This window comes from Convolutriloba macropyga, chromosome 1, assembly GCF_964194025.1.
Source record: "Convolutriloba macropyga chromosome 1, txConMacr16.3, whole genome shotgun sequence".
Lineage (NCBI taxonomy): Eukaryota > Metazoa > Xenacoelomorpha > Acoela > Convolutidae > Convolutriloba > Convolutriloba macropyga.
Genome location: NC_134468.1, coordinates 24,330,892 through 24,353,841, shown reverse-complemented (window position 1 = coordinate 24,353,841; position 22,950 = coordinate 24,330,892). Strand labels below are relative to the sequence as shown.

General features: G+C 34.9%; 1 protein-coding gene across 3 annotated transcripts in view; it reads left to right on the top strand.

The window, feature by feature from the left end:
• The window catches only part of LOC142336950 (uncharacterized), a 62,739-nt gene that overhangs the window by 29,064 nt on the left and 10,725 nt on the right, over positions 1 to 22,950 (top strand). For 2 of the 3 annotated variants that reach the window (XM_075385947.1, XM_075385955.1), the window contains exons 11-14: positions 2,834 to 3,021; positions 11,773 to 12,038; positions 15,908 to 15,925; positions 16,689 to 16,842. In XM_075385947.1, coding sequence (XP_075242062.1) covers positions 2,834 to 3,021; positions 11,773 to 12,038; positions 15,908 to 15,925; positions 16,689 to 16,842 — 626 coding nt within the window. The remainder of the gene's footprint in view (positions 1 to 2,833; positions 3,022 to 11,772; positions 12,039 to 15,907; positions 15,926 to 16,688; positions 16,843 to 22,950) is intronic. The other variant, XM_075385962.1, reaches the window with a different exon arrangement.

Genomic DNA, 22,950 nt, shown 5'->3' with positions numbered 1-22,950 from the left:
GAGGGCCGTGGTTCGATTCCCGGCGGGGGAAAAATTTTCTGCACCCATAATTTGATGTAGGCTACAGCCCCTGAATTAAATTGCCTCGCCTGTCGTTCAAGAGCAATTCTTCCGACATTTGTCGGTTTATGTTTTATTTTCGTTATCATTTAAAGTTTGTTCTAGTTGAAGAAAAACAGTCTAAATTTTGAATTTCTTTTCAAGTTTTGTCCTATTTCCCCGTTTTTTTCTTTCTAAGAATACTTTTTCTAAGAATACTTTCTTATTCCATTGGTTAATTATGATTGGTTGTAGAGTTATTCTTACTCAGTGAAAACAATTAAAGGTTTGGTAGCTCATTAAAATTAATTCTGCGGTTTTTTGTAGTTTTTACTTCTTTCTCAAGTTCTGGTGTTTTCGGGTGCGTTCGGGTGTCGTTTGTGTGCTGAAGAAATATGGAGGAACTGTTTCTCAAAATATGTTGTTAACGTCGCTTGAGAGTCTAACATTTCGAAGAAGAATTCCAAAAAATTTAACCGTTTTCATAGATATTGACCTTAGTTTTTTTTCGTTTGCTCAGTTTTTCTCCTTTTTCGCGATGTATCGCTTTTAATAACCTGATTTTAATAACCTTCCTCAGCTTCTCAACAGGGTATTATAGTGGCCTGAATTTCCTTGGTGGAATGATTTTTTCGACCTAAGTTAAAAGCTTATTGGACATTTTGCGCGAAATCTTTTGACTTCTCACAGCCAGTTTCATTATTCTCTCATTCTGTTCAAAATGCGTTTAAACAGCAGTTGCGCCGCAGGTCAATCTATAATGAGTCAATGCAGAAAAGTGAAATCAAAAATATAAATTATATAAACTGATAAAGACCCATTGTTAGATGCCTGCTACTTCAAATTTCTTACATGTCTTAATTATCATCTCTAATTTTTGTTAGTATTGATACTAGCTAGCTTCTGTATACCCCCATTAAGAAGCTGGGGTATGTCTAACTACGGAATGACATCAGAATTGTTCACGTTAAAATATTTGTGTACAATTTTGCTCCATTGTCCCTTCAATCCCAATCGGGTATATTGGAATCGATGGCGGCTATTTATTTACCGGGAATCTGCTGGGTATGTTTTCTAACATAAGCACTATTGAACAAAAATTGAGTATTTTAGACAGTCTGTAATCAAAAAGTGTTTTTGGTGTAACAACTCGTGAAAAATTGCCAAGGATATGTTCACATTTTTCTTTCCTTTTCTAATTTATTTCCTGTTTTTTTTTTCAAATTGAGTGGTATTATGAATTGAATAAATTTCCTAGTTTATTTAATAGTTGGTTTGGGCGTAAGTTAAGTTTTAATCGCGAGTCGATTCCGGAGTCTTTCGACTATGTTTTGTAAGATGTTTTCACACCTTTTTCACTCCTTTATGACTTTGAACTTTTGAAACGGGATGAACAGGTAAAGCTAAGCAGGCATTAATTTGCCATAGAGAACCTCAGCTAGATTTAGTAACTTTCTAGGTACTTAATGTGCTGAAAATACTGTAAGGCCTAAATTGAAGGTGAAAAGGTCAGTTATCGCTGTTTAAAGGTCGATCATATTTTATATAGCTATTATGCTATGCTAAATTTCTTTTTATGATAACGTTTTTGGTTTATTTTTGTTTAAGCCGACAAAGGGCTTGAAAATGGTTTAATTGAATGTTTTAAACACCACAAAAGATTTTGATGACCTGGATATCAACTTTTTATTAATTTTTTGCTAATTTTTCGTTTTCAGGTTCTGTTTAATTTTAGTGAGCAATGAAACAAATTTCAGGCTGAAATTTAACCTGATGGTTAACTTTCAATGACCTAGAATTTGGCTCTATTTTGATTTCATTTTTTCTTGATTCTATGATCCTCTTGCATATACGTATCATGATTCGTTCAGTTTTCAGCCCTTGTAGGAGGGCATGCTTGGTAGCCTTCCCAAATAGAATTTCCGTCAGAGCATAAACGTCAATTCTGTCCTAAAGCGTTCTGAAGTTCAGTTGAAAAGGACTTAGAAGATTTTATCTACTATTTGCAATCCGGTTTCTATTTTGGTTTTTGTCCATTTGTGTCAAAAAAGCATGATCGTGCATTAATGCCTTTAATTTAATGACATTTTGAGCGCGTTTTTGAAGTACTGCTGGGGAACAGACATTCCTCTGTAGTCAGAACAAAATTTATATTACATACTCCAGTGAATTCATACGCTCCAGTGGTTTTGTGGGGCTTTGAAGCCAATATGTTGGTCGCTCTGGACGGAATGTTTGAGAGCTCTCTTTTCAAAGGAACAGAAGGTGTTAGTTGTTTCAACAACGAGAGTTATCCTGAGAGGTTCTGTGCTTTCCTATAAATCTCTTGCCAAAAAAAACATGCGTGAAGGTGCATTTTTGCTAAGTCTGTTGGAGGGAAATATAGATGGAGTGTTGGAGCAAAACAAAAAGAATCTGTTTTGATGTGTCTTCTACTTTTACCGGCAGTTAAAGTTATCGTCAAATTTTGAATATGAGGAAGCCAGTTTGAATTTCAGCTGCCTGAGAATTATCTGTGTTATTTTCATTTTAGGATCAATAATATGCTCGAAATGGTACCTAAACCTAGAGTATAGTTGCTATTTGACTAAATCTACGATTCCATATTGGTGTTTAGATTGGAGTTTCATTGAGAGAATATAGTGTGCTTACTATTCTGTAATTGCAGAGCTACATATTGCACGTGTCTGCCTTTTGAGTCGTGCCATTGCCAAATTGTCAAGATATTGCGAAAAGATTCGTTTTCAGAAAAGCAATTTGTGATCTATCTGGATGTGAAAATACTTCTTTTTAGATCCGAGACAGTATTTGGGTCAAATGATAGCAGATGGAGATCTGATGGGTGGTGGTGCGGGTGATGATTCTACTGAGCGCGACCCTGATCAGATGAGGGAGAAGATACGGAGAGAGAGCGTCAATCTCATTTCTGGCTCTCTCGCTGCGCACCTTCAAGGCTCACTCGCTGGATCTCTACCACCTACTGTAAATTCTACGGGCACTAACGGAGAAAATTTATCAACTATTTGGTGACCTTTGATTGCCTTCAAGCATAGTTGTAAACCATTATTTTAGTCGTGTTGGTCTTCGATTCAATTTTTTGTCTGACCGATTTTACTTTTCGATTGACTTTTTGATCTTATCTTTTTTTTAGTGATTAGATATGCGCTCATTCGGAGTTTTAAAAAGCTGGAGTCAAGCGGCAGTATTTTAATACTAATATTCAAAATTCGGCAGAAATTGTTTTCATTTCTAATCGCGAAGCGATAACAAAGCCGTTACGGGTCTCATTGTGGTTTAATTGAACCCAAAGCGATAGTGAGGCTACTATTGTGTTTGTTAACAATCCAAGAATTTGAAATATTTTTTGAGTTAGGTTTTACCACTCGAAGAGTTGTATTGGAGGATTATTTAATTACTCTGAAGGAATTTTGAAGCAATTATCGTAAACGTATCTTTTTATGCAAAATTTTTGCTTGACCGTTTTAAATTTTAGAGTGAATTTGCAACCTTGACTTTTTGCGTGATCTAAATTGCTGGCGCCTTCATAATTTTAAGCATCTGAGCTCACTTGGTGGAAGTCAAATTAAAAGTGCACCAAAATTACTGCCCTTTTTCTTTGACTTAATTTTGGTACATAATCACGTCATTTGAGGCCCCTTTAAGTGAAGTTGTGTTACAACCCCCCTCCCTCAATGGATAAGCCCAGGTGAAGCCAGCTGCAATCGATCCGAGATCCCATTAATCGTTCGAGAGAATTTCTTCCCATGTTGGTCGGTTTTGCTTTTTTTTCAATCAATGATTTTATTAGATTGAATTTGCAACGGAAACAGTTTTTAGCGACAGAAAATTAGTAGCTGAGCAAATTCAAAGAGCGAAGCAAAAGGAGAACTGTTTTTTTTAGTAGCCGCGAAGCGATAGCTGAGGCTATTATTGGCCTTCTCTTTGTTTTTTTTTATTTATTTCGTCATGATTTTTGTTACGACCATATTTCGTCACAACCACTTCAAATCTGCTTTTTGTTCATTCGTTCATGCAATTTCAACTGATTTGCGTGCGTGACGTCATTTTTTGCTCTTAGTGGAGCGAGTTTTTTTTTCATTTGCATGATTAATTTTTTGGTCACACGTGACTTACCTCACTCTTAAAAATGACTCACTCTGAAATTGACTTTTCTTTGCTTTAATTCAAAGCGATAAGGTCAAACGAGCGCTTGTCACTCTAATTGAAGATTATTTACGAGCAGCAAATAGAAACCAATAAATTATATAGATTGTTAATCAAAATTTAACATCTCGGCGCTTAATGAAAAGAATAAGTTTCTTTTTTGGTCTGTCTTTTCACCGTCTTTTTGAGACTACAGATCTATAAAGCTATTGCGGCTATTTTCTGGCAATTTTTCTGCTATGTTTTTTCATGCTTCTAATTTTGAGAGAGCCAGAAAGTGAGATCTCAAAAAGTTTTCTTCAAGCGAGCAAAATATTTGTACTTGTGCGGCTTTTTCAAGCTTTTTTGGTTTTCACCTTTTGTTGTTTAAAGGCTTTTTCGGAATAGTATTATTAATGGTGTTAATAGCCGCCCTCATCTCAACGCTATTATAGCGCTCTTATTTTATAATTTTATTTTGCCGAATTAAAATTTGTTTCCCTTTACCTTAGTTCACAGCTTGTTCAACACTTTGCGAGGTCTTTTTGACTTCTCTTGCCTAGTTTCATTCTTCGCTAATACTGCTCAAATTGTTTTTGCACAGCAAAATAATCTAAAATCAACAGAGTCAGCATTGGAAAACCAAGTCAAAAATAAACTGGATAAACCCATAAAGCCTTATTTTATATGCGTGCTACTTGAACTTTGTTCTCATGTTGAAGGTACCATCTTTAATGCTTATTGGTACTGATACTAACCTATGTATCATCTTTTGCCGAAACAGGAGTATATTCAAGTACAAAATGACATCAAAACAGTTCGGTGTTTAAAAAAGTATTTTTTTTTGTACAAGTGGCTTTTATGTCGCTTTTCTGTTCTTTCAATCCCTTTCTGATAATCAATGGAGGAGGTTTTGAGGTGATCTGCCTGTTATTTTTGCTCCTGTTTACGAATCACGGTGTGCTTATTAACCGAAGGGTAGTTTTTGTGTATCTAATTTTCTGTTTCTATAAGTTTAATAATGCCGCACGCGAAAACTTAACTTAAGCACGCGGAAATAACTTAAGCACGATGCCGCACGTGAAAACAGGTTTTCGTCTTTCTGTTGAATAAAATTCCCAGCAGAAAAAACCTGAAAATGCCTTGTGTTTAATAGCCGCCGTCAGCCTCCCAACGACTGTTTTTTAGGCGCTCTCCTTTAAATTCTCTATACCTTTTGATCACGTTTTTCGTTTTACATTAGTCACGATTTTCACGCTTGACTTCTGACTTACCTCACTGATTCAACTGAATGGATTTTAAATTTTTTCACGCATTGAATTACATATTGTAGTGAATACGGTCAAAGTCAAAAGAGAAAAATCAAAAGATCAGAAGAAACAGGATAAGCATATAAAGCCCTCTCATTAAGTCACATTGCCTTAGGTTATCAAAGTTCATTTAAGCGATTGCTAGCTGGCATTAGTTTTATACTCATTAGACTTCAGTTTAGAAGCTGAATTAAGTGTAATTTTAGAATCTAACCGAATATGCAGAATTTGCATACCAAATAAAAAATTTTGACACAGAAAAATTCTGTCAATTTCAATCTCTTTTTTTTGTTTCAATTCAAATATGCGTCAAGCTGGTTGAAGCTATGTGCATCCATTTTTTGAGGGACTGAGAAAAGTAGGCGTGAGAAATTTTAATTTTGCTACGCGAGTCGATGTCTGTTTATATGCGACGTGTTCTAAGTATTTTTTTAGTTTTAACTTGATCTTTATCCATTATTATATGTGCAATTTAGTTGTCTAACTTGTATGATACAGTGGTTTTTTATATGCACTTGTTATCACTATTCAATAACTGGAAGAATTGAATTTAGCGAATGGCTGCAATAGCGAGCTGCTACTGATTTTCACGACTCGAAGAGGAGTATTGGTTTTTATAGCTGCGAAGCTGTAAGCTGAGCGAAGCTATATTGCGGTGCTCTTGGTTTTTTTTTTGTTTCGTCGTCTGACGCTCTTTTTTCGTTTTACATTTGTTCACACAGCAGAGCTGAAAAAGTCAAATTTTCTGAATGACTTCTTCCTCTCACTAACGGCATTTGCGCGCGTGACGTCATTTCTCACTCGCTTTAGCAAAAATTTTTAGGTTATTTGCGTGATTAGATTTTGATCATACGTGACTTACCTCACTCAATAAAATGACTTTTGCACTTTAAAACTTAAGTTTAATTTGAATTTGTTTAAGGTCAAACGAACTCATATGTACAGTATAGGTCCCTAATAAGAGGCTTCTGCGGAATGAATTTTAACAAGCTTTATTAATTTATTGCTGAATGTTTTTCAACTAGTTTTTTTGAGCGGCGTCGATTTTTTTTTTCAATTTAGATCTTTATCTGTTTCTATCTCTATTATATGGCACGCAGGTCTATTCTTTCGCAGCTATTCCGGCAATCTGCCGGCTATGTTATTAAATTTGTGTCACCAGAAATACTATTTGTTCCTGCTGCGCTTTGAATTTAAAAAGAAATCGAAAAATTGCCGTGTGGTCTAATTTTTACTGAGTGAAAAAAGTTTTTATGTGTTGCGTTGAATGATTGACTGTTCGACTTTTAAAAAAATATTTTTTGGGAGAATGGTGCTTACAGCTGGCCGTTTTAGCCTTTAACTGGTCCACTGGCTTTATTGCTTCGTTTATTTTCTAAAAGTGCAAAACCGGCTCATATGTCCCAATTTATTCAGTTAATTTAATAGCCGCGCCAGCCTCTCAACGGCTATTATTTAGGCGCTTTATTCGCTTTTTATTCGCTTTAACTTTTGGTTTCGTATTTCGTTTTACATAATTCACGATTTTCACGTTTGACTTCTGACATACTTCACTCACTATTGCAACTGAATGGATTTCAAATTCTTTCACGCATTGAATTACGCAATGCGGTGAATACTCAAAGTCAAAAGAGCAAAATCAAAATAGACGGGATATACCGATAAAGCCCAGTCATTGAGAATTAGTTTATCAAAGTTCATAGTGTATGCTAGCTGACATTGGTATTAAACTTATTAGCTATAGTTGAATCTGAATTAGAAGCTGAATTAAGTATAGTTTTGGAATCTAACTGAAACTGCACGCCAAATTAGAACACTTTTTGTCACTTAAAAAAACCAGAAAAAAGTTTGGTCAATTTGTCTTTTTTCTTTTTCTGTTTCAGTCCCGATGTGCATCAATCAAGCGCGTCAACGGTCGCCATTTTCCGGCAATCTGCGGGCTATGTTTTGTCTTTTTTTGCAATAATTTTTTTTGGATCTGTGAGCAGAGTTTTCTGTAGTCAGTGTATATGGTCGCCTCCTTTTGATAATTCATGCATTGAATGCCTCTTTTTTTAGCTGCGAAGCTGTAAGCTGAGCGTAGCTATATTGCGGTGCTCTTGGTTTTTTCTGTTTCGTCGTCTGACGCTCTTTTTTCGTTTTACATTTGTTCACACAGCAAAGCTGAAAAAGTCAATTTTTCTGAATGACTTCTTCCTCTCACTAACGGCATTTGCGCGCGTGACGTCATTTCTCACTCGCTTTAGCGAAAGTTTTTAGGTTATTTGCGTGATTAGATTTTGTTCATACGTGACTTACCTCACTAAATAAAATGACTTTTGAACTTTAAAACTTAAGTTTATTTTGAATTTGTTTAAGGTCAAAGGAACTACTATGTGCAGTAAAGGTCCCTAATAAGAGGCTTCTGTGGAATGAATTTTAACAAGCTTTATTAATTTATCGCTGAATGTTTTTTAGCCTAGTTTTTTTGAGCGGCGTCGATTTTTTTTCAATTTAGATCTGTATCTGTTTCTATCTCTATTATATGGCACAAAGGTCTGTTCTTTCGCAGCTATTCCGGCAATCTGCCGGCTATGTTTAAAATCATTAGGTGTTTTTGTTTTTTTTTTAAAAATGTACGCATATAGCTCTCTGATTTTGGCGTTTTCGCTTCGATTTGCCAGGATACGCGTTTGTGCGGCGCCTGGGATTTTAATTTGGTGTTAGTGATAGGTCAATTTTCTTGCTTTCAGTGTTTGATTTTCAATTCAAATTTGTTTACTAGCCGCCGCCAGCCTCTCAACGACCATTTTTCGGGCGCTCTCGTTTTTACAACCCAAAGTATTTGGATTGTATTGGTGTGGTCTTTTTTGAAAAAAGTTTCTCCCTTTTGGCTTTTTAAATGCAGCTTGAAGTTAAATTTGAGTAGTGATTTTAAGCACGCTGGAGAAGTAAAAGGAGCGAAAAATTGCGAAGGTTTGAAGCATGATATTTCAATTTGGTTTTGAAGTGGAGTGAGAAATTCGTAGTCCTATTTTTTAGCATAAACCATTAGTGAACATTTGATTTTTGCTTCTTTTTCTGTCATTTTTTAATTGCTCTCAAGCGAAGTTTGTAGCCATTATATTAGTCCTGTCGGTCTTTTTAATGCGATTTTTCGCTTGACCGATTTTTCCTCTGACGCTTTTGACTTTTTGTCCTCAAAAAAGAGATAAACAGGTAGCGCCCTGTGGGCATTAAGTGCTCTTAGATCAGAGCCTTTCAGCTCAAACTCTTTTGGAGACATACTTATGGTGTGAAGGGCGGTTCTTACAGTTTGAAGACCCCCCCCCCTCCACTGTTCACCACCCTGCCACTGTTGCCCACCCCTGTTATTCCCCTCCCCTACCCCGTTTCTAGCTACTGATGAACAACCGCTCGCTAAAAACTTTTTAGCATCTCAAATTTTAGCAAATTTTTGATAAAACTTGCATTTTTTCAAATTTTTTGAAGATTTTTTTGTTGTTTTTCGTGTTTTCTCAGCCTCAAGAGCCGAGGATCCTCCTCTAGGGATTGAAAATAGGTTACTGTATAACTTTTAGATGTAATGAAATGTCCTTTAACATCACGAATTTTAGCATTTTTTGCAGTTTTTGACAATTTTTTTTTATTTTGTTATGGTCATTATTCAGGTTTTTGGAGCCTCAGGGGTCAGAAAACCTCCGCTAGGGTTTGATAATAAGTTACTGGAAAATTTTTTTTGATCATGGATTAATTTTCAACTCTTTAATTTCACAAGTTATAGCTTTTTTATGAAACTTGCTATGCTACTGCATAATTTTTAGTTGTAATGGAATGTTTTTCAAGATTTTAATATCACGAATTTCAGCAATTTTTTAAAATATTTGCAACTTTTTTATGTTTTTGATTTTTTTCCGGCACCAGGGGCCCTGGGACCTCCTCCAATGTTTGTAAATAAGCTGCTGCATAGTTTCTAGAGTTAATGGAATGGTGATCAATATTTTTTATGACTCCAGTTTTAACCATTTTTGGATAAAATTTGAATTATTTTTTTCAAATTTTCCGAAAATTTTTATATTCCAAGTGTATAGATCTTTATGAGCCAGTGAAACTGTTTCAGGGTTGAAACAGGGATACTGGATAGTCTCTTGAGACAATTAAATGGTTCTTAAGATATTAATATCTTGAATTTTAGCAAGCTTTTATTAAAATTTGCAATTGTTTCCAAAATTTTCTATTTTGTCCCTTTCTGAGTTTAACGAATATTTCTGGCCAAGGAAACTTTTTTAAGTCTTGGAGATGGGTTACTTGACAGAACTTTTGGAACAAAAAATGGTTGTGAACTTTTTTACTGCGAAGTTAACTGCGATCTTATGGTTTTAATTTTGCCTTTTTCAGTTTTTTTCTATATGAATTATTTACTAACCAGGCTCGAAAACTAGAAGCTGCAGAGTCGAATCCTGTCATAAAAAATATATCTATCTCTATCTCTCTGTCGGTTGGGGTTTCTTTCCTTCCCTTTCTCGTTCACGTTTTATCTCTCTCTCTCTCTCTCGCTCTTACTCTATCTCTCTCGTTTTGTTGATGCCGCACTTCAGCTGCTGTTATGTGGCGTAATGTTATCATCTCTGATCCTAATACACAATGAGTTGTAGTATAATTGTTTTTATCATAAATGACTGAACGGGCATTTTTTAGGAAATCATTGTTAGTTGCTCTCAAAGCATTTTGTAGCAGATATGTTAATACTGTGTCTCTTTTATGCAAATTTTTGCTTGGCTGATTTTTCGTCGGACTCATTTGAATTTTGTCTTCAAAAACTGTATAAAAAGCTAGCGCCCAGTTTGCCTAAATTTTCCTTAGAGCCGTTCAGCCCACTAGTTTTCAAGTATGCGATTAACAGAAACTGTTTTGGAGACTTATGCTTATGATGTGAAGGGCGGTTCTTAGAAATTGATCCCACACCCCCGCTGCGCTCACCTTATGCCCCTCCAATTAATCTAAAGCTAGCCTCACTAAACCGTGGCTAGCTACTGACGAAGTGAACCGCTCGCTGGTCGTTTGAGAGCAATTCGCCCGTGATAAAACTTGCTTTTTTTCAAGTTTTTTGAAATTTTTTGTAGTTTTTTAGATTTTTTCAGCCTCAAGAGTCTAGGATTCTCCTCTAGGGTTTGAAAATAGGCTAATGAATAATTTGTAGATTAAATGGATTGTCTTGCAAGATTTTAACATCACGAATTTTAGCATATTTTTGATATTTTTAGCCATTTTTTTTTTCAATTTTTGACATTTATACTCATTATTCAGATTTTTTGAACCTCAAGGGTCAGAAAGCCTCCGTTAGGGTTTGATGATAAGTTATTGGAAAATTTTTGTTGGTGATGGGTCAATTTTCATCTTTTTAATATCACAAGTTATAGCAATTTTTTTTATAAAACTTGCAATTTTTTTTCTTAAGATATTGATTCTTAAGATATTGTCTTGCTTAATGTCATCATCTTCTTTGCGTACGTAATGTCACCATCTCTGATCCTCATTATCAATGAGTTATAGTTGAATTATTTTTTATCATAACTCATCTAACAGGCACTTTTTAGCAAACCATTGTTAATTGCTCTCAAAGGCAATTTGTAGCAAATTTATTAACCCTGTTTGTCTTTTATGCAATTTTTCGCTAGGCCGATTTTTCGTCTGACCCATTTGACTTTTGTCTTCAGAAACGGGATAAATGTGTAGTGCCCCGAGGTCACTAAACCGTGGCTAGCTGTTGACGAAGCCAACCGCTCGCCGGTCGTTTGAGAGCAATTCGCCCGACGTTAGTCGGTTATGTTTTTTTGATTTTCGCCAATTTTCTTTGTTTTGGCCTCTTTTTTATAACCTTGATTCCTACAAGTTTGTTGTATTGTTTACTCATTCTAAATGTATTGTTTCTCAAACACTAATTCCTGGAAAATTAACTTTTCTAATTGCTTATTTTTGCTCAACTATGGTCATGAACATTGTTGACTGTCTTAGTTTTGACTTGAGGTCAGTTAAAAAATTTTAATTATAAGGTCATAAGTTAATTCATTTCTGACTTACCTCACTCACTGTTTCAACTGAATGGATTTCAAATTCTTTCATACATTGAATTACACAATTTACTGAATATGGTAAAATTTATTTATCATCGATACACAGTGAGAAATTTTTGAATCATATTAGTACTGACTGTTTATTTTCTGAAAAAAGTCTTTCAGCCGTATGCTACTTGTGGCAATTGAGTAAAAACCATTACTCTGCGTCACGAAATTTATTTTAGGTACAGCCGAATCAACATCGGGAGCCAAATATTTTTACAAGACTGCGACAAAGTGCCTACGATGAATTTCGTGCCATTATGGATGATCTATTATTGCGCCCTAACCGGGGAACCGAGTTGACTCAAGGAACCTCCTCCTCCGTGACAGCCCCGCAACAGCCTCCAGCACACCAGTGCAGGTTGATGACGTCACCCGAAGGTGCGAGAGAAGAGGGGGCTACCTCTACCACCTCAGCAAATAGAAGACACGACTCCAATAATAATAAGTACGCTTTTATTGCTTTTTCTGAAGCGTTGCCGTTAAATATTAATATCACTAATCAGACACCACTCTGAGCATGCCTTAACATTAGTATTACAGCTGCGAAGCTGTAAGATGATCGTAGCTATATCGCAGGGATCATGGTTTTCAATTCAAAATACTTGAATTATTGGGGAGCTATCTTACGACTCGAAGACAATATTGGAGGCGTACCTGTTTTTCAATCAATATATTTGTCATACCCCTAAAAATTTTTTTCGTACCCCTATTTTGGAGAAAAATTGAGGCGCAGTCATTTTTTGTTCACGTGCGACTTTTCAGTCTGTTTTTTGGCTTTAACTAATTTTTGCCCTTTGTCATTTGATTGGACTATAGAATTAATATTAAGGCTATTTCAATAGCTCTTTGAAGTTCGTAATTAAAGGGAGTTTAATGTTAATTTAAAGGTTTTCCTATTATGTGGATTTTTAGACTATTTGACCATTTTAGGCGCATTGTTTTGTATTGAAGTTATTGGCAATGAATAGAAACCGATTACTGTAGGCATTTTCTTATAATAATTGATTTATGTTCAATAGTCGCCGTCGTCCCCTAAACGGCTATTATGTGGGCGATCTCCTTTTTTACTATCCAAGAATTGAATTCTATTGGTGCTCTATCTTTTTACAGTTCAAGAATTGGATTGTATTGGGGCTCTGTCTTTTAATTTTTGTGTGATGTTTTTTCGTTCAAAACTGGATAAACAGGTGAGGCCCAGCGGGCATTAAGTTTCATTAGATGCTCAAAGCTGGCTTTAGTACCCTTTCAAGTGCTTAGAGTGTTGCAGCTGCTGGGAAGGCCTTAATTCACGGTCAAACGGGCATTTTTTGGAGTTTTTGAGCCCAAAATGGTGCAATTTTTCTCCTTTTGTCATTTTTTAGTTTTTTGTTTGATCAGTCTTAAATTTACGTTTGGCGAAGTTGATTAAGGTCATTTGCATAAAATGATTTTTATAACCCTTTTGTGGGCTATATGATTTTATACTGCAAACATTTTGTACATGCAAAATAATGCTATTTTCCAAAACCTCCTGTAGTGTCTGATTATAGGTTGATGCATAGTTTTATTGGCAATGGGATTGATTTCAACATTTCAGCATCACGCATTCAAGCAGTTTTCAATAAAACTTGCTTTTTCTGACCATTTTATGAGTTATGTTTTGATGCTGCAAACATGAACACAAAAGTTGATAATTTCTACAGTTTTTGTCAAGGTTTCAACCTCTTCTGGGGTTTGATAGGTCATTTCTTGATTTCTAGTGGCAATATATGGTTTTCAAGCTTTTAATATCACGAATTTTAATAATTTTGTTGTAAAACTTGCAATTTTAGGTTTCTTGAAATTTTTTGCCATTTTTTTAGCCGCGAAGCGATAGCGGCTCTTATTGGGGAGGGGACATTGTGTTTTTTTGTAATTCCTCGTCTCCATGGATAATTCTTGTGACCTGACTTCTTGGAATTGACTTATTCAATTTCAGTGATTTCTACTGCTTTGCAGTTAAAATTTGTGTAAGTGACGTCATTTGTTTTGCTTTTAGGTCAACTGCGTGCTTTACCTAACTCAAAAAAATTACTCCTGAATTTGCTTAAAGAACTTTAAATTTTTCGAACATTTACTAAATAAAGATAAAGGTCAATAGTGTGCATCTAAGCAGTGCCAAACGTATATGCCCTAATCCTTGAGTATTAGAGTCTTGGGTTTTGTTTTCGAATTTGAGTTTTGAAAAAGCTCCATTAGGGCCTTTTCCTTGAAGAGCGTATGTGTCTCATAAAAATGACAGTTCGAATCTAACAAGAAAGTCTAGTGGTCTAATAAAAGACTGGTGGTCTCTATCGCGGCTATTTTCCAGCAATCTGCAGGCTATGTTTTGTTTTCGAGCCTCAGGGGGCATGAAACCTCCTCTAGTGTTTGATAGTAGGTTATTGCGTAGTTTTTAATAGCAATAGAATGGCTTTAACGCTTTAATTTACGAATTTTTGCATTTTTTGAGAAAATTTGATTTTTTTTTCTAAAATATTTGTCTTGTGTTTAGTTTATCTTGCCTCAGTGGCCAGGCAACTTCCTATAGGGTTTGATTGTATGTTACTACTACTGGGAGCAATGGAATGGTTTCCAACTTTCTTATCACGAATTGTGCACTATTTATTACGAATTTTTGCACTACATTGAAATGGTTCAACTTTTAGCAACATTTTATTAAAAATTGCAATTGTTTTCAATTTTTCTTGTCATTTTCTAAGTTGTGGATGTTTTCGGCGAAATGAAACTTTTTTTACGTCTTGCAGATTGGTCTTTTGACCTGTTGTTTTGAGCTTTTTAAAATCGCAAAATTAAGAAACTTTTTTTGCAAAAATTTCTTTTTATATATATGTCGTATTTCTCAGTTTTTCTCTCTTGATTGGCCAATACCCCTCTTTCAAGGCTTGTGCTTGGGTTAATGGGTATATTTACAAGGACCAATTTTGGCCTTAAGGTTAAAAGCTTCAAGAGTTTCAGCAATGATTGTTTTTGTTTAGTTTATTTGATTATTTTTTTCTCAACTTCTGATTGTTTTCTTTTTGGCTGGCATTGTTCAAATTGATCTGCTGGTCAGTTACAGTAGTTTTGAGTTTTGCGTCAATTCTTTGGATTGTATTTCAGTACTTGTCCTCCTATTTTTTTGAAATCGTTAAACCTTGATCACCTTTTTAGTTTTACATTAGTCATAACTTTTTCGTTTGACTTCTGACACACTCGACTCATTGTTTCAACTGTATGGATTTTCACTTCTTTCACTCATTGAATTACACAGTGTATTGAATTCGATTCAGGTCAACAGAGCAAAACCAAAAAAAACGACTAAACCGATTAAGCGTGTTCATTAGGTCATTGTGCGTTCGTGGTAATTGTGTATTATTATAGACTCTGTAACTTGTAGGCATTGTTTACCTATAGATTGAACTTTTTTATGAATTTTCACCAAAAATTTTAGAAAATTGGTCAATGAACAGTTTTTCTAATTTTCTTCAAAATTTTAGTAGTTTTCGAAATTATCGGGGTGGCTAATGTTTGAGCAATTTAATAGTCTCAATTGCATTGATTAAAGTTTTGTATGCATGTGTACTTGTATTATCTGAAAAATAATGGAATTTCCTTTTTCTAATTTTGATCAGTTGTGGTAGTTGATACTATTCAAAGACTGTAAGATGATGATCACACATTTTGATTATTTTTGAAGTAAATTTTTAGCCGTGATTCTTGTCTTGCCGAAACAGAAACTCAATTTTTTAGCTCACATTTTTCAGTAGTGAATAAACGCCGCTTGAACACCGGTTCGCTTTATCGATAATTGTTTCATTTTCATGTGCTTCTTTTGTCCTTATTTTACATTTTCAACCGTTTTTCCAGTTTTTGATGGCTTTTTAAATCGCAAATGGTTTTTCAAATTTAGTCTAGGTCTGATATTGTGTTCAGTCCATTGCAACTCTCGGAAATGACTTTAGGATTTGTCCTGATGTGTTTTTGTTTTGTAGTCTGACGTTTGTTTTTCGTATTGCATCTCCTCACGCCGCAAAACTGGAAAGAGCAATTTTGCGAATCTTTTCATAAGACTCCATGATTTTTTTTGCGTAAAGTGATTTTTACGCACATTAGCAAAAAAAAAAATTATCAGAATCACGTGATGTTTGTTTTATCATAAATTACTTACATAGATCACGTCGGCGACTCCATCAATTCAGTTCTGTATTTGTTTTATCTATATTCCACGGCGCTCAAATCTATTCCGCAGCTATTTCAAAAATCTGTTGGCTATCTTTACAGGTTTCGAATTGTGTTAATGTCTTGTTCTTTCAGGACGATCTATATAGTTCGGTAAGGTGTTTGATTTTTGTTCTTGGGGCCTGTAACATTGTCACTAACGCTTTCTTGCCGTAAAGATAATTCGACTGAGATCAGTTTGAAGCACAATTTTGTACAAATTAGCAGTTCTTTTCCAAATATCGTGGGCTTTATGACCTCGTGCTGACTTAGTGCTATACGATTGGAAGCAGATAAAAGGTAAATGGCCTTTTTCAAAGGTCGATTATAGAACCTAGAGCGCGATACGTTTGATCTGTCGTATGAAAATAATTTTACGCGCATTTAGCCTATTCTCCAATTTATATGAAGGGAAATTCAGTAGTTGTTCAGCTCCCATTATAAAGAAAAGATGAGGCGATACGTTAAAGCAGATGGTTCGATGCAATCGGATGTTCCTAAAAATCTTTGTTTAAATCAATTGTTTTGTGATTTTTTTTTGTGAATATCTGCTCTCAAATATGGTTACTCACTGTTTGCTGGTTGAAAATTATATACTCTAGAGCTATGGGAGCAAAATCAGTTCCACGGAGATCTCGATACTCAAGAGATTGTAAAAACTGTACAAGTTCATGAACACCACCACGCGTGCAAATTAGAGCTTAGACAATCGTAACTAGTTAATACCACAACCTTTGGTCAATATAATAACAACATGCTATACTTACTGCCCATTAAAATGAAAGAGAAATCCGGAAATTAGTTTCAAGTGATGGAATGCTTCCTTCATTCTTTTTGTCCGAAATTCTTAGTATTATATTTTACGACATTATTTCAGTTTGCCTTCCACTCAAAGTCTGCTCACGGCGTTCTTGGCGGTGATAGCGGATGTTGTGCAGTTATCAGACGACCCCTTCACACAGCTAGCGACCAATGTAGTGTTGTATATCAATGAGCATTTCAGAGACAGAGTACAAGGTTCTGGAGGATATGTTAGTAGCCTTTTATTTTATATAAAGCTGTCTTTAGTATTCTAATGAATGCTGAGGCTCCTCTGGACCCAACGTGGGCGGTTTTTTATGTTTTGTTCGTTTTTTGTCAGCTATTTTTACTAATCGGTCTTCAATGAAGTCGGTCGCTGTCTAATAAGTCTTGTGCAAATAATGTTTTCTTTTCAGCCACGGTCAGTCGAAAAGGCTATTATTTAGGCGCTCTTCTTTTTTACGACTGGAAGAGCAGTATTGGTGGAGCGTCTTTTTAATCGGTAATTTTGTGGGAGTGTTTTTGAAACAGGAAGTGAGACTCGTAAAAACGAAGAGATTGACGAGCAGAGAGAGAGAGAGAGAGAGAGAGAGATTTTTTCGGGCGCCGTCTTTTTAATTGCCCTGGAAAGAAGTTTGAGGCAATTATTGTAAACGTGTCTTTTTTATTCAAAATTTTTGCTTCACTGTTTTTGCGCTTTTGTTCCAGAATATGCTTTGACTTCTTTGGTAAATTCTTCATGCTTGAGTTCTTTGAGTGATTCAAGTTGATTGATCTAAGTTGCCTTCTTTCTGAAATAAAGTTGTTGCTAATATAAAAGCGATTTTTAGCGAAAAAGTCAATGCCAATGTAGCTCAATGGTTAAGATGTTGGACTGGAGTCTGAGGGTATGGGGTTCGAACTCCTGTGATGTAGGTCTTCTTGCACCCATAACAATTTCTTGATCTATTCTGTTTTGGCAAACCAGCTTAGTGGGCATATAACTTTTACGTATGTGCTATTTTTACGTTTGTGGGTTTATCATAAATTCACTTTCTCGTTTGTGGTTTTTTCGTATGAGGCAATTTTACTGTTTTTTTTCTAAATTAAATTGCTCGATTTTTTTTCTAAATGTTTTCCCCTATCCATTATCCATGCGTATTCTAATCTAGGTCTAGTTTTTGTTGTTTAGTCAATGCAAATTCTTTGAATTGTAGATCAATACTTATCCTGCTATGTTGTTTTTGTTCATGCCACCTTTGTTGAGAGGGAGAGAGAGTGAAGGAGAAAATTAGGTGTAAAATAATTTTCGCTAAGGTGGGAATGTTTTGTTCTGGTGCCAATTTTAAACGAATTTTTTAATAAGGAATTTTATACCACAATGGTTCCATTAGCCGGAATTACATGTTTGTAGGGTGGTTTATCATTACGATGCAGAGGTATACCCCAAAATTTCCGCCTTGGTAAAATTGGCTCAAAAATTAGATACATACAATGAACGAAATTAGGAGACATCATTTGTATCTTACTTTTCGCAGAAGGGGTTCCGCCAATTTTGCGCAATAAAAGAACATTCGGTGCGAAAAGAAGGTAACAAATCTTGTTGCACGTTTCCGCTCAGTTTAGGTATCTATTATTCACGCGCATTTTGAGCATGCAATAAGCACTTTAATGAAGATTTAATTAAAGCTTTCAAAGCTTTAAAGTGCTTTAAATACATGCAACCACAAAAACCGATTTTTTTTCCGAAAAATCGCTCGCACATCAAAGGCTTTGTATATCAATGTGGGACTGGCCGAGTTTAATAAGTAGTAAAAATAGTACTAATAAGTAGTAATAAAGTACTATAAGTAGTAATAAAGTAGTAATAAAGTACTACTAATAGTTATAAGTTAGGCTTAATTAAATAAGTAGTAGTTAAGTAAGGCTTAATTGCGGATTATATGCGAATTCGAGCTACATTGCGTGCGAAAAATCGATACATAAATGGCGCGGATGCGTGATACAACTCGCGCGAAAAATGGGTTCTTAAGTTTGTACTTGTATTTCGCGGCTAAAATTAGGACACTTTTGCAAACACGGGATACGATATTCCCTTCCATTTTGCCGATTTCTGCCAAAGTAGCATTTTTCCGCAATATTGTTCCACTTCCAATGTATTAACATAGTAAAAACGAACACGAGATACACGCATCGGGCATATCTGGCCGTGACGATTTGTGTATACCTCTGCATCGTAATGTATTTGTGTTTTGACCATATTTGGTGATTATCGGATATTGTTTGATGAATTTTAACTTTTTTAACTGCTATAGTGATTTTGGCGTATTTTAACCTGTATTTGGTCAATATTCAGTTTTCGTGTCCAAGTTAGATGGAATTGCATGAATAGTTGCTTTTAATGGTCCTTGACTTCTTAATTTTTGCGTGATCTATTTCGCTCGCTTTCCAAAATAAAGCGTTGCTAATGTAAAAGCGATTATGAGCGATGGAGTAGCCTGACTTACATTATCTGTTATTCGAGAGCAATTCGTCCGAAGTTAATAGGACGAGTTAATGAGTAAACTTGATGAGTTCGTTTATGATGCAAATTTTATGGCAAATTAGATTTGGTTTGCAATTCTCGTTTTATTTTTAAATTTTATATGGTTGTTTAATTAATCTCAAACGAAGTTCAGCATTTATATTAGTCCTGTTGGTCTTTTTATGCGATTTTTCGCCTGACCGATTTTTCGTCTGACCCATTTGACTTTTCGTCCTTGAAAACGGGATAAACAGGTAGCGCCCCTTAGTGTGGTGATGCTACTGGGAAGGCCGTTGTTTAAGGTTAAACGGTTATTTTTACGCGTTTTTGAGCCCAAAATATTGCAATTTTTCTAATGTATTTTTGTTATTTTTCAATTTTTTTGTTGGACCAGTCTAAAATTGAGGCTGGTTAAAGTTGATAACGGTCTTGACATATATTGTCCTTATTCAAGCTTTTCCAGACCCAGGGGCCGGGTAACCTCCTTATAAGTTTGATAATAAGATGCTGAAATTTTTTATTGGCCATCGAATAGTTTTCAATTTTTAATATCACAATATTTAGCATTTTTTAATAAAAAATTTTCATTTTTTTGAAAATTTGTCATTTTTTGGGTTTCTCTAGCCTCAAGAAACCGGAAATCTCCTCATTAGTTTGTTTGATGATATTTTACTGCATAGTTTCTGGATTTAATGGAATGTTTTTCAAGGTTTTAACTTCCTTAATTTTAGCATTTTTTTCAAAACTTAAAATTTTCTTCAATTTTTTTTGACATTTATTGTCTTTATGTAAGCTTTTCCAGACTTAGGGGCCAGACAACCTCCTTAAATGTTTGATCATAAGTAACTGTAAATTTTTTTTGGCCATCGACTAGTTTTCAACTTTTTAATATCACAAATTTTAGCAATTTTTTTTAAAAATTTGCATTTTTCTTCTTTTTGTGAAATTTTTTGTCATTGTTTAGGTATCTCTAGCCTGAAGAACCAAGGAACTTCCTGTTGGCTTTGATAATAGGTTACTGCATATTTTATAGATGTAATTGAATGTTTTTCGAGATTTTAATATTACGGATTTTAGCAGTTTTCTTTTTAAAAAAACTGCAAATTTTTCTAGTTTTTTTTTGGCCATTTTATTTTTCTGGCACAGGGAGCCACTGGAATTCCTCACAGGTGCGACAATAAGATGCTGCATAGTTTCTAGAGTTAACGGAATTGTTATCAATAATTTAATGACTCGAGTTCTAGCAATTTTTGGTAATTTAAATTTTCAATTTTTCTGAAAACTATCATGTTCCAATTTTATGGATCTGTGAGCCAGTGAAACTATTTGCTCGCTTTCCAAAATAAAGCGTTGCTAATGTAAAAGCGATTATGAGCGATGGAGTAGCCTGACTTACATTATCTGTTATTCGAGAGCAATTCGTCCGAAGTTAATAGGACGAGTTAATGAGTAAACTTGATGAGTTCGTTTATGATGCAAATTTCATGGCAAATTAGATTTGGTTTGCAATTCTCGTTTTATTTTTAAACTTTATATGGTTGTTTAATTAATCTCAAACGAAGTTCAGCATTTATTTTAGTCCTGTTGGTCTTTTTATGCGATTTTTCGCCTGACCGATTTTTCGTCTGACCCATTTGACTTTTCGTCCTTGAAAACGGGATAAACAGGTAGCGCCCCTTAGTTTGGTGATGCTACTGGAAAGGCCGTTGTTTAAGGTTAAACGGTTATTTTTACGCGTTTTTGAGCCCAAAATATTGCAATTTTTCTAATGTATTTTTGTTATTTTTCAATTTTTTTGATGGACCAGTCTAAAATTGAGGCTGGTTAAAGTTGATAACGGTCTTGACATATATTGTCCTTATTCAAGCTTTTCAAGACCCAGGGGCCGGGTAACCTCCTTATGAGTTTGATAATAAGATGCTGAAATTTTTTCTTGGCCATCGAATAGTTTTCAATTTTTAATATCACAATATTTAGCATTTTTTAATAAAAAATTTTCATTTTTTTTGAAAATTTGTCATTTTTTGGGTTTCTCTAGCCTCAAGAAACCGGAAATCTCCTCATTAGTTTGTTTGATGATATTTTATTGCATAGTTTCTGGATTTAATGGAATGTTTTTCAAGGTTTTAACTTCCTTAATTTTAGCATTTTTTTCAAAACTTAAAATTTTCTTCAATTTTTTTTGACATTTATTGTCTTTATGTAAGCTTTTCCAGACTTAGGGGCCAGACAACCTCCTTAAATGTTTGATCATAAGTAACTGTAAATTTTTTTTTGGCCATCGACTAGTTTTCAACTTTTTAATATCACAAATTTTAGCAATTTTTTAAAAATTTGCATTTTTCTTCTTTTTGTGAAATTTTTTGTCATTGTTTAGGTATCTCTAGCCTGAAGAACCAAGGAACTTCCTGTTGGTTTTGATAATAGGTTACTGCATGGTTTATAGATGTAATTGAATGTTTATCGAGATTTTAATATTACGGATTTTAGCAGTTTTCTTTTTAAAAAAACTGCAAATTTTTTTAGTTTTTTTGGCCATTTTATTTTTCTGGCACCGGGAGCCACTGGAATTCCTCACAGGTGCGACAATAAGATGCTGCATAGTTTCTAGAGTTAACGGAATTGTTATCAATATTTTAATGACTCGAGTTCTAGCAATTTTTGGTAATTTAAATTTTCAATTTTTCTGAAAACTATCATGTTCCAATTTTATGGATCTGTGAGCCAGTGAAATTATTTAAGGCTTAAAATAGGGATACGGGATACTCTCGTGAGACAATGAATTGGTTCTGAGGTTAAAAATAACTCAAATTTAGCAAGATTTGAAAATTTGCAATTGTTTTTGGAATTTTTGTCCTTTTCTAAGTTTAACGATCATTACTAGCCAACGAAAATTTTAAATCTTGCAGATGGGTTACATGACAGAACTCCAGAGACTGAAAATGGTTTGGAACATTTTCTTACTACGGAAGTTGGAAACTGTTCTTTTAAATTTAGCATTTTTCAGTTCTATTTGATTTAATTACTAACTAGGCTAGAAAGCTAGAAGTCGAATCTCATCATAGAAAATATTCATAGTTCTCGCTCAATCTCTCTCGGTTGGGTTTCTTCTTTCTCGTTCACGTTTTATCTCTCACTCTTTCCTTAACTGATTTGTTAATGTCGCAAATCAGCTGCTGTCATGTGGCGTGATGTCACTATCTATTACCCTCATTAACGCTGAATTATAGTAGAAATATTTCATCATAAATAATTTAACTAGCCATTTTTAGGAAATCATTATTTGCTCTCAAACTAAGTTTGTAGCAAATATATTAATCCCGTTGGTCTTTTTGATGCGGTTTTTCGCTTGACCGATTTTTCGTCTGACGCTTTTGACTTTTCGTCCTCAAAAACGGGATAAACAGGTAGCGCCCAGCGGGCATTATGTGCTCTTAGAGCCTTTTAGGTCTGTTTCAGCTCAAACTGTCTTGGAGCCTTATACTGATACTTATGGTGTGAGGGGCGGTTCTTAGAGGTTGACACCCCCCTTCGTTGCTCACCCCCCCCCCACCGCGCTTTTGCCCCCCCGCCCCCCCCCACCCAGTGCTGCCCCCATCAGCCCCCGGTTTGATGATAGGTCACTGCATAGAGTCTGGATTTAATGGAATGTTTTTCAAGGTTTTCACTTCACTAATTTTAGCATTTTTTGACAAAACTTGAGATTTCTTCAATTTTTACATTTATTGTCAATATTCAAGCTTTTCCAGACCCAGGGGCCAGAAAAACTCCTTAAATGTTTGATAATATGTTACTGAAAATTTTTGGCCATGGATTAGTTTTAATATCACATATT